The sequence below is a fragment of the Buteo buteo genome, chromosome 26 (genome assembly GCF_964188355.1).
Source record: "Buteo buteo chromosome 26, bButBut1.hap1.1, whole genome shotgun sequence".
Lineage (NCBI taxonomy): Eukaryota > Metazoa > Chordata > Aves > Accipitriformes > Accipitridae > Buteo > Buteo buteo.
This window is the reverse complement of record NC_134196.1, coordinates 10,361,382-10,373,606: the sequence shown is the minus strand read 5'-3', so window position 1 is coordinate 10,373,606 and position 12,225 is coordinate 10,361,382. Positions and strand designations below refer to the sequence as shown.

At 38.7% G+C, this 12,225-nt stretch overlaps 1 protein-coding gene across 1 annotated transcript in view; it reads left to right on the top strand.

Moving 5' to 3' along the window:
• OTOGL (otogelin like) overlaps positions 1–12,225 on the top strand; it is a 97,497-nt gene that overhangs the window by 45,041 nt on the left and 40,231 nt on the right. The window contains exons 26-29 of the mRNA XM_075057983.1: positions 5,400–5,534; positions 6,006–6,152; positions 7,857–7,976; positions 10,214–10,330. Of these exons, the coding sequence (XP_074914084.1) occupies positions 5,400–5,534; positions 6,006–6,152; positions 7,857–7,976; positions 10,214–10,330 (519 nt within the window). The remainder of the gene's footprint in view (positions 1–5,399; positions 5,535–6,005; positions 6,153–7,856; positions 7,977–10,213; positions 10,331–12,225) is intronic.

The window sequence follows — 12,225 nt, the reverse complement described above, 5'->3', positions numbered from 1 at the left end:
TTCTTTGCCATATTTTAAGTGAAAATAATCACATAATTTGCAGCTCTGTAGAAGATGCTGGGGAAAAGAGAATTTATGTGCATGTGTGTGTGCATGAGCAGTTTAGCTCTTAGGCTCTTAGCTCCTAAATGTGGGTTTTTTTAAATACTTGTACAGAAATACATAACATTAGTGGAAAAATAAGTACGATTACTATTCCTTTTCTCTCTCCTGTAAGAGGATCACTTACTACCTTTCCTATAGCATTGTTTCCCAAATTTCACGCGGATTTCTTCCCAAACTGAGACAGTGTGTATCAGTGCCATCTGCTGACTCCAAGCAATATTGCTCCAATGTTTGAATAGCTATGGGGAAAAGCATTTGACCATACAAACTTGTACAGGATGCAAAAGCAGGCATTAAATAAAGTTACACAGAATGTATAGATATAATTTTGAAATGGTACAGAAGAAATCACACCAGCAAAATGAAAGAAGCCTCCCACTAGGAGATGCTTCTTGGTGTAAATTGTGAATGAATTTTGCATAATTAATGTGTTTTCACTGATTAGCTGGAGATCACCCCCCCCCCCCCCCAAAAAAAAAAAAATGGCACAAGAAACTAACAGAGCATGGTCATGTCAGAAGCCAAGGCATTTGTCTGCTCTCCAAAAACACTTAAATATTTATGCCTAAATGCTCCCTAAATCTGAGCTAAGATTCTTTACTTCTCCTAGGATCAAGCTCACTAGAAGTAATAATTTCAATTGTCAAGTTCCTTCAGAAGAAACTCAGAGCCCAATAAATAACCTCCAAGCTAATTCTGAGTTTCCATAAAATTTCCTGAAAGGTTAAGTTTGAACAGAGCTAATGGTATCTCTGTGAAAATATGTAGGAAGGAGAAAGTAAATTCTACTTTTTAAACTACTGTATATTTTTTTTCAGTATCTTTAGAGTTTTTGTATTTGTGTGTGTGGCTATATATGAAAACCTCTAAAAAGTCATTAAAACAAAAGGAAGATAGGACTAATTATGTCTATGCAGTTCCCAGTATGTCCCTACATGCTTTTATGGCTGCCCTAGTTTGCAAGTTAGCATATTGTAGGGAACAAAAAAAAAAAAAGAGGGAAAATCAGGGTATTAAGAATGGAAAAGAATGTGTCTTCACACTGAACAGTTAGAGACATTTTAATGAAACTTTCAAAGAGGATAAATGCAGCTACTTTTAAGTTGTCTTCTCCCAGGCTGCATTTGACTATGTAAGCACACTGCACAGTCTTTTTATTGGTTGATAGCAATAGAAAATTTCTAACGGGTTATTGAAATAGAAAGTTTCTAACAAAAATAAACCCTAGCATTCCCAAGCACTAAAAAAAAAAAAAAAAAAAAAAAAAGGAAAGCAGTGCTTTGCTTTTTCAGCTAGGAAGAAATATGGAAAAAAAGTGCAGTGAAGTCTAGAAAAAGAATGTCCTGAGAAGCAGGACTGACAATGAGCTTTTGACTGACTGCCCAGAGCTGTGACTCTGTCTTCCCTGTTGCTTGGCAACTCCATGTTATCACAAAGAAACTGATATTAAGTTGGAACAGACTGGATATGGTAATTTACGTGGGAAGATACTCTTGCAGTGGGAAAACCATTTTATTTCTAGTTTCTGTCAGTGTAAGTAGGTTTCACATGATGAACTGTAGTACATCCCCTCTTGGGTGCATTTTACCTAAAAAGGTAAAGAGCGACTCTGCCTTGGAAAGAGACTGTGCAGAAAAAAAAAGAAAACCAACAAAACCCCCCACCTTGTTATTCATTAGACCTGCTCCTAGTGTCTGCTCAGACATTTCTTCTAGCGGTAATGACAAAAGCTTCATACCTGTGTGGATCCAGTGTGGATTAGAGAGATGGAAGTCGATCATTATCGTTTATACTATCACAGTCCCTAAGAGCTGTTGAGATTTGCCCAAGACATCACCATTTTATACAAACATTAAAAGACGATCCTCACTTTATCTAAATAGTCCCTGTTCTTTCTTCTGCGTTGGCAATAGTTAAGTGTCAAGTTTCAAATGCACTTTATTTCTTCCCTGCTGAAAGAAGAAGCTGCACATGTAGCAGTTACAGAATAATTTGAAGACCATGATAGAAACTGTCATTCAACTTTGAATTTGGCTGGTACTGTATGGCTGGGAAAGGAATCAATTTTTATTGAGGTGTATGGAGAGAATGGCAAGGGTATGTATGTAAAGAAAATCTTATTGTGAAAGCTTTGAGCCATAAGAGATAAGTAATCCATAATGTCATTTTTATATTTGGGTTTAGATCTAAGACTTAATTAGAAAGGGAGAAAGCACAGAAGACTCAGGATTTAATGCAAAGCCCTTTTTCTTAAATGTCTGGTTTACTCATAGCTCTACTGAACCACCACCACTGTCTCTCTGCTTTTCCATCATGCATCATTTCTAGTAATTTAACACCAACATGCAGTCCTACAAGTAAGGAAATACTTCACATGTCTTCAGGACTCCCTGTTCTGGCTTTGGTCAGCAAAACACCCCCTGTCTCCAGGCTTCTCTCTATTGCAGAGTTAACTTGAAATACAACTCAACTTTTGCCCTTGGCTCAAATCCCAACCATACACAAAAACTTCTGACTTGAGTATGTTGATGCTGTTCAGCTGAAGGGATTGGCCTGGACTGTCAGAAGGCACCGACAGCAGCTTCAATTAGCATAGCTAATACAGCTACCCGCTGCTGCTCCACGAACTTGTCTCCATTGCCAAAAAAGGTGTATTTTTACTGTGGGATAATTAGCCTCAATTAACTATCCTTATTTAAAATAAAGCACTCAATCTCTTTTTTTACAGTGAAGACATTGCTTCCCTATTAACTCAGAGTGTCCCCTTTTGCTGAGGCTAAGCTAACTGAAGAGGAATGAACTCTGCAATGAAAACAGCCCGCAATGTCCCAGGCATCAAATAGACCCACAGACCGCAAGCAAAGTCCTTTTCTGAACGGACTCATGGTGGGGAGGTAGTTTCCTTGCTCGCTTTTCATTTGGCCAGCACAGAATGTATCAGCTTGCATCCTATCTACCACACTAATGAGTTTGTGTCCTTTTTAACTTACCACATCACCTCCAATAAATCCAAAAAAGCTCTGGGCTGTTATCTGTCTTGGAGGGGAATAATTATGGGACTGACTCCAGCAGCAAGCCTGGCTTAATTAAAACACAATGTATTTCCCAAAAAGGTAGTGACCAATTTTTTTCTGAGCGCAACCTAAAACAACTTTACAACAGAATGGAACAGATGAACTTTGCTTTACCCTGCAGCTTTCAGTACTTTTAAACTGAGTTCCCCTGCTAAATCATGAAGAGCTGATTTCCTACACCCCTGTACCACTAACAGCTAGTGGCTAACTTTACCCACTTGAACCATTGTCTACCAAGCTAATTGCTAACACATACCACCTGTTTCTTAAGCCCTGGCATCAGGGTAACATAAAGGTTGCAGGCAGTCTCCCATACCTTATGTTCCTTGCATTTGTTCACACTAGCTGTAGAGTGTTTCCTACGCCAAGAAGCAGCATCCTCTGGCTGGTGGGCCATGCTAGATAGACTAAGGGCAGCAAAGCTGTAGCACCTCCTCTGTGTGGCAGCAAAAATACCTCTATGCTTCCCGTCGCATAGGGTTGGGTTGTTTAGGAGGGGGTTTGGGGTTTTTTTTTGTTGTTTGTTTGTTTGGTTTAGGTTGAAAGTGCTCTTTAAACAGTTTGGTCACGGTGACTTTTATTAAGGAAAAACAAAAAGCTGCTTTCTGTAGCACCCGTATTTTCTGTATGCAATGTTTCTCACTGATGAGGAAAAATTGCTGATATGTTTTTTTTATTCTTGAATTCTGATGAGCACAGAACAAATAAGGGTACAATAGTGAGACAGGCAAGGAGTAGTTAGGAGTACGTACCCAGCACCTTTCAGAGCTACACTGGCCAAAGGAGGGAGCAAAGTTCTGCGGAGAGATGCTGTGGGCACAAACCAAGGCAAGGGATCCCTCCTATTGTAGCCAAGTGGAGCTCTCCAAGAGCATTACTCGGAGCCAAGAGGAGTTCCCAGGACTGGGGAACTGCTGGAAGCCACGGTTCCCATCTATCCCACTGTGCCCATTAGCACCTGCAAGTAGTTTCAGCTAGTCATAGTCTCAGAGAGTGTTTAAAGGAGGGTGGGAGTAAGAAGAGAAGTTTAAACATCATTTTGTTTCCAGCAGTACCCAAGTGTCTCTCATAAGACTGGATGACTCAGCGGGTAAGATATATAGCTCGCCACCTCCAAGATTTTTATTTCATATCTGTCTCAGGTTTGTAATGAGTGTAGGACTGAATTAGATCAGAATTAAACTGGATTCAGAAGCAATGTTATTGGCTTATATTAATGTTATGAAGTTAACACTCTCAAATCTTTTCTATAGTTATGGCTTCTTGTTGACTTTTAAGGATTCATACAGAAATTAATTGAAAGGCAAATTAAAATAAGAAATAATATGAGTAATTCAACTTTATTTTTGTTTGTGGTAGTGTTATCAACTCTGAAAATACAGCTCATCTCCTTTGTTCCAGTGCCAATCCTAGCATGGGGAATTACAAGGTGCATGTGTGTTTCCCTCAGGGTACAGAAGAACCACAGAAGCTGTAGATGAATAAACAGACATGTTGAGCCAAGGTGCAAAAGTGATTTTATGTGCCTAGAATCTATTAATTTACAGGCTGGAGCGCAAACAGATATGGGATTGGGAAGGCAGTGAATTCAAATTTGGGGTGCTAAAACACCAACAAATCAAAAGACAACAGACTAGACAAATCTAGATGTTAAAGAAAAAAACACAAACAAATATATCAGCAGAAACATTTGTCCCCTCCAATAACACTGATGTTTTGTGAATTTTGATGGGTGGTGGTACAAAAATTGTTCTATCTGCTACTGACAGATGGTAGGTTTCTTGGTTCTAAAAATATGAAAACAGCTTGATCTCATGTACCTTGGTTTAAAAATAAAGCTCTTTTTATAGCATGTCTCAATTTTGACAACCATACGGTGCAGTAAATATTGAATTCCATGTATGAGGACATTTTAAAAGCCTAAACCACACTCTTATTTTAGGGGTAGGCTGATCCTCTGAGTTTGTGAAGTCCCCAGAAAGAGGACTCTCAGCTGAACGTAATGGCTCTTTGTGTTTAACTCCAAAGTTTGAGTTGCTTAGGGGTTCAGCTTTGAATTAAAAAATGCATTTCCTTGTTTGGTAGCTTTCTTAAATTTAATTTCAAAGATGTGTAAATACTAAGTTATCCATCTTTTTGTGATGGTAAGCCTGGTATAAATCTGCAGGAGTGAAATGCAATTGAATCTATAAATAAAATGATTTCTTCTTCATATTGCAGAGCACAGATAACTCAAATATATCTATAATTGCTCAGAACAAAAAGTGCTTTGACAATGATATTGTTTGCTCGAAGAATGTTTTCATCACTGTTGGAGACACCGAGATTTATTTTAGTGAACCTTCTGAGAAGCAGGTTAGTTATTTTTTTTCCTTTTCGGGTTGCCCTTTAAGATAAGCATTGTAAAGTTACAACTGTAAAGGAGCATGTTTTTGGAAAACATCTCTCAGTCTAACATAGTACAAGTGCCTAGGCCTGGATAAAGTAGCAGGTCCCAGGAAACCCCTTATTTTTTCACTGTTTTTTTCAAGTTCTATTTGTCCTACAAAGACGACTGCTCAAAAGCCTCAAGCAGTCAAAACATATTGGCATTTATTTGTTTCTTTCTGCTTGGTTTTGAAAGGGAAACCAAAGTACAAAATCAAAGCAATCTTGAATGATTGAAAAGACAAAATATCAAAATATTAAACAACATTTCTAGTAATATTATTGATCCAGCTGTATCCTAAAGATAAAGTATTCTTCAGTATATGCTTTGTTATTAACTGGCGGTGTATGTTGGTAGAATTACTTTATTAGATCTTAATAAATATTCATTTCTGTCAGAAGACCTTGAGGGGACAGGAAAACAAATCTAACTATCAGCTTTGGAAGGCTGGATATTATACTGTGATACACTTTCCAGAACAGGACATCACAATTCTGTGGGATAAGAAGACAATGATTCATGTTAAAGTTGGACCTCGATGGAAGGTGAGCCAAAATAAAAGCCTGAAATTTTGTGTAGCTCTCTGTGTTGCTAATGTAATCTCTTATTGAATAACTTTGATTGTCTTTTCTTCATGACTAACTTTCCCAGTGATATAGCTGTTTATCATGGCATTCAGCTGCTAGCATTTCCCAGGTTAAGAAGAGATGGAGAATGTGATTTAATGGCTGGACTCCTGAAGAGAAGGGATGGTTCCTACATGCATGTTTACTCTGCTGCTCCACACATTGCAACCTTGCAGATATGCAGTGATTCAGCCCTGACTCAAAGTTACTTCAGGGGCGGGAAGAGAGGGTTAGTTTTGAGTTACCCAGTTTACTGCGTGTTTTCATAATTGCTGAAGCCAATGGAAAAGAAGCTTCCATATCTAGCGACATGGAAGATGGCAGGTTTGTAGCACAGATTGGATTCGGCTGATGATAGAACTGCACCCTGAGATGTAGTAGAGGCTGCTGAGATGAACAGACGGAGTCATATCTTGGGTTTAAATTGAGAAGACAAGATACAGGAAAGGATCTAGACATTTAAACCTAATAAGTATACTGTGACAAGGTTCAGCCATGATGCAGGGAAGAATATGAGGCTCCTTCTCTTGCCAGTTGCTCTTCTCTGTTAATTCTTACATCGTCATCTGCCTTGGTGTCTCTGCAACTCAGTCTTTGGGTCTTGGCAGAGTAACTGTATCTGAACATTTGATAATTACATTCCTGCTTCATCTCAACCATGAACACACATATTGATAGGGCTCTTTCCAGTAAAAGAAAAGAAAGCACTCCATGGTAGAATACAGTATCAGATTTTTTTAAGTGTTAAAGTTACAAAGACCATCTAATCTTCTTTTAAAACAACATTACTATAGGCTTTTGTTCCAGTAGCCATAAAATGCTTATTTCACATACAAGCTGATTTATCAGCCATCAATACACATAGTGAAAAAAAATTCTTTTGCTTTTGAGTAAGCTAGCAGGGAGCTGAGTTCTAGTTCTGCAAGTTACATGCAGGGACACAAATACTTCAAGCTCCTTCTGTTTTCAATGACTGTTTCTTCCAGAGGCTCCAGTTCAGTAAGATAATGTCTACAGCAGACCTTAAGGAAAAAGAATTAATTGAAGTGAGCCACAGCACCCTAGAAATCCAACTTTACATTTTACTGCTGTGCAGAAATATCTTTTGTCTATGTATGTACACATGTATGCATGTATATATACTTTTTCCATCAGCAGCACATGGCCCAACACAAGAAAGTTGCAGCTGTCTCTTTTGTAACTGTTATTACAAATGTTCTTGCTATTGTGAGCTAAAATTAGAGGCAGCAAGTTTTAATGACAACAACTAGTCAGGCTTCAAAATCATGAGGTAATTCACCTGAACTTTTGACTTTTGGACTAGATGCACTCTTAAGCTTTCAGAAAAAAATATGACTAGATTCCAGTCCTTTTTCACAGGCAGACAGTAAAAACAGGTTCTGAAAAACAGGACGAAGAAATGAAAACATAAATTTCTATTAAAAGTTATTTGCAATATGGACCTGTAAGCATAGCAGAATGTCAGATATTTTCAAAGTATAAATCAGAGTTGCATTCACCTTTTTCCATTTAAGAATGCTTTATTCCACATATATCATTAGTACTGATTATTGACTGTCAGTATACGTAAAAAAAAATAAAAAAATTCTTCTTCTCTTTTAGGGTAAACTGGCAGGTTTGTGTGGAAACTTTGACAAATATACTTCAAATGATCTGACCACATCAAACAACATGGAGGTGAAAAATGCACAGGTGTTTGGAGACAGCTGGGTATTAGGACAGGTAAGTCCCATGTCCGGTAAAAATTTGGAAAAAAAGGATCATCATTTTAATAGATAAATGAACACATTATAAGCACATGATGTACAGTGATTTTCTAAACTCATGGTGGGTGTATAAGAGGACATTTTAACTTTTATGTCTGTAGATGTGAAATGTGTTAATAATGTCTTATGTCATAGGAAACATACTGAATTTAAATGAAACCAAACAATCCCTTTAGAGAAGAATATATTTTCCCCTATATAAGATAATTATCATAGCTGTCTGGATTTCAGTTTCCTACAAAGTTAAATACATTGCTTCTGATATTTTGGATTCAGCTGAATTTTAAAAACAATTCTAATTTCTCTGGTGTTGGAGGCATCAGGATTTGAAAGTAAATAGAATCTGAGAGTTGGAAAAAAAAGGTCTGGAAAAAAGTCTCTTTCTGAACACCAAAATAAAGTTGGTGATTCTTTTTAGTTGCAGTTTGTAAACAGAGAACAAACTGATGAAGCAGCAGTGGTAAAGGGGTGAGACAGAAAAGGCTCAGAACAGCAACAGGCAAAATCCAGTATGGAAACTTGGTTTCTGAGGAGAAGGAAAGAGGCTGTAGAGAGTGGATGACTGCAACTGTGTTTTATAACACAGGAGAATAGGTATTTTATTAATTTGTGCTGAGAAGTTATAAGGTTTTATAGCCTTGTGAACCTTCTGAAAAATCAGTATTTGTAAAGCACTCCCTTAAGATGTCTGTGAGAACCAGTTTTTAATCTGTTCTCTCCTTGACTCACAGCAGGAAATTGAACCAAAATCTCTTACCTCATGAAAGAATATGATGCTTACTCTGCTTTGGAGTAAAGATTTTGAGGTTTCTCTCCCTCGATAGCTCCCTTTGTATCTATTTTACTCTACACAAAATGTTTAAATTTTGTGAGCAAGCAAGGCAAATGTGTAGTGCTGCTGGTTATACTGCTCATCTAGAAGGTGGTACATAAAGGAATGCGTAAATGTTTTGTATGGAGTGTATGAATTTTTCTTTTCCAATTTATCAGTTCAGTGGCTGCTTGAATAAAGTGTATAATGTTTGCATAGCACATTAACTTCCAGGATGTTACAACCTTTGCTTATGCAGCACAAACTTGCACTTGCATTTTTGTGGCCATATATATATATATATTTTTTTTTTTTTAAATCTCATGTAATCTTCCAGTCTCTGTGGCTGCCAGAGCACTCAGGATCTGAGTTCAATAATGGCCTCACAGGCAGCCTGCACTCAGCCAGACTTGACACTTCATCTGCTCTGCAGTAGGCGTTAGGGTTTTCTTTCAGAAAGGACCTTTAGCCTTCGTAGACATGTATCCTGGCCATGTCTTCTGCAAAATCTAAATACTGTAAAGAAGTATTTGATAGCTGGGGGCCTAGAACCCAACTCTGCTACTGGCAAACATGCTTGCATTGGCACCGGGAAGCGTGGGATGCTTCCAGGGTTTCTCCCTCCTGGGAATGGCAGCATGTCCCCCCACAGTGGCATCTGAGCATCCACGCAGGAGGGCAGCATAGGTGGGTGATGCCTTGCAGCTGAGGCTGCGTTGGCACACCCCAATACTGCCTACGGATCCATCGTTACCCCCTCCTGAGCTTCCCTGCTGCACCAAGAGAGTATGGGTTTGGATGAACTCATGTTTTCTGAGCTAAGTGTCGTTTTGTTACATTTTTCTGTTCATTTGTTTTTCTTCTTGAAGAGAGACTTTAAGAGAGGGAGTTGTATCTCAGCCATTTCTGAGTTATCACGATGATCTTTGACTCTATTTTTTTTTATGGGTTGCTCTCTTCCTACCGCTCCTTCTTTATTTGAACTTACAGGGCTAAAGCCATCTGTAGTGTGACTCCATTTAAAGTCAGTGCAAAACCACCAGGGATGGATTTGGACCATGTATTTGTTTGTGATGTTACAGTTGGTTGCTCTGGTAATGATTAAAATGTGTCACAAAGAAAACATCTTGTCTTTATGCGCTGAGCAGACAGCAGGAACATTTTAGTACTTCAGAACAAAACACAAAGATTCTTTTTTGTGCAAATGTTTTCAATTATAACAACAAATCAGGGAAAGGAGCAGATGAAGAAGATAGCATTTAAACTTTATTTTTGTTTTCTGAGTATGCAGGTATTGAATTACATGATACTCTAGTGTACCTGAGTCCATGGTAAACACACCTTCGTATAAAATGTTTGTGGTGTTTTTGCTTGTTTTTAAGTGCAAGAGCCCAAATGAAACACTAAGACCATGTGAGGTACATCAGAGCAAGTTCCCTTATGCCAAAAAGGAATGCTCAATTTTATACAGTGATGTTTTTGCACCTTGTCGCAATGTGGTAAGTTTATTAAATATCCAAGATGTGCTCTCATGTAGGAAAATATTGAAATTCCAGTAATTAATTTCTTCTTGCCATTCCCCTCAGTCTGAGTGCTGTGGAGGATAGAGAGTAGAGCCCTGCAAGTATCTCTGTGTGGGTGGGCTATGTTTGTGCAGAGCTCCTTGTTCCTGTCAAGGCTGGAGCCTAAACATAATAGTGATAACTGGGAGCCATGAGTTAATAAACTGGATAATCAAAGTTCTGTTCTCTTTAGGTTTTATTTATAGCTTTTATTTATATAAGTAACAAAATTTTTAAGGCTTTTGTATATATTGCAGGATTCTAAAATAAGCATTTGTGTAATGTGCCTACAGCTTATCTCAAATGGTTTTCTTTTGTTAACTGTCCTGCTCAATATAGAAAGAAATATGAGAGAATGAGTTTTCAGCTTCAGAGCTATCAGTACTTTTAAATGGCTGACAGCTTATCACCTGCTTTTTATCAAAACTGTGAGGTTTGGTGTCCTTGTTTTCCAATACCTTGCTGAGCCTGGGACTTGAGTTACAAGAACGTCCTTAAGTTCAGTCTAGACAAGATGGGGACAACAATAACTTATGTGGGAATTTTTTATTCTATTTTAGTCCACCCTTTATCAATGCAAGACATGCTTTATACATTTTTCCCTATTTCTGATTTTAGCCCCCGAAAGGTATTTAATTATCGAAGGTGCTTCTTTACACCTGGGCAAGCAAGAGCCACTACAACATTTCGTCTCAGTCCCTTATTTTCTTTATGACTATTAATACTAAATGAGATCATTAGATGTCCCAGATGAACCTCCTGACTTTCAGGACTGAAGTTTGATATCAACATGGTTAGGAATTTGCCTGAGGAGGAGGTTGCAGTAGCTTAACCCGAGAGATTTATTAATGTTGACTTTAGTTACTATGTAAAGAATTTTTTGAGCTTGTGCCTGAGAACATAGTGATGAGTGTGTTTTCAAAGTGGAAAGTAATAAATAAAAATGGAACTTTTGAGTGTTTTCAAGGACCTGTATTATTATAACTCACAAAGAAAGATGTTTTCTCTCGAACATTAATTTTCTATATCTTATCCCTGCTGTGACTAAAATTTGCAAACATTATGCCAAAATTTAGCATACTTATGTTAAAAAATGCATGTCAGGTGCAAAACATGTTATTTAATTAGTAATCAAGTATTTTCACACGCACATGTCTATCTTGTATGGGACAGCCTGTAGAGCAAACATCTTTCAGGTGGTTTTGCAACCTATTCATCAGCGTGTGAAAATACAGCTCTTACAAATGAGATGTAAAGTGACCTCCTATCAAGGATATCTGCAGCTGGCTGCAGGCTGCATGGCTGGGGAACTGGGTGCCATGGGAAAAAGCCCAAGCAGAGACTGGCACTGGGGGCACGGAAGGAACAGAAAGCGTAGGTGGGGGTTTGAGGACGTGCTTGGAGCACAGCGCTGTTACGGTCGCTTCTGCCGTGCAGGTGGTGGAGGATCCTGCTGTGCGCGGAGGCGAGCGCCTGCCCGTGGGACAGGCGGCCGCAGAGTTCAGCTGAGGCTGGAAAACCCCATTTTCGGGGAGACAAAATCTTGCATCTCTGGCTGTCAGTGACTGATGGATTGCAGTTGCCCAGCTAAGCGCTAAACTCAGCGGGGGCTGAGGAGCCTCAGCACTCACAAAAAAAAAGTCTTCCTCATAACTCCTGAACTCAGCACGAGCTTTGACATGAGGCTGTTGTTTGCCACAACAGCAGGATGTTGCTGACCTATGGGGAGATGCTGTCCTGCAGACATGAGAGACAGGTTGAGCTCTTTGGAGCTAATCTGCTGTCTGGTGGTTCCTGCAAAGATACTACAGCCATTTTTAAGGCAGCTAATG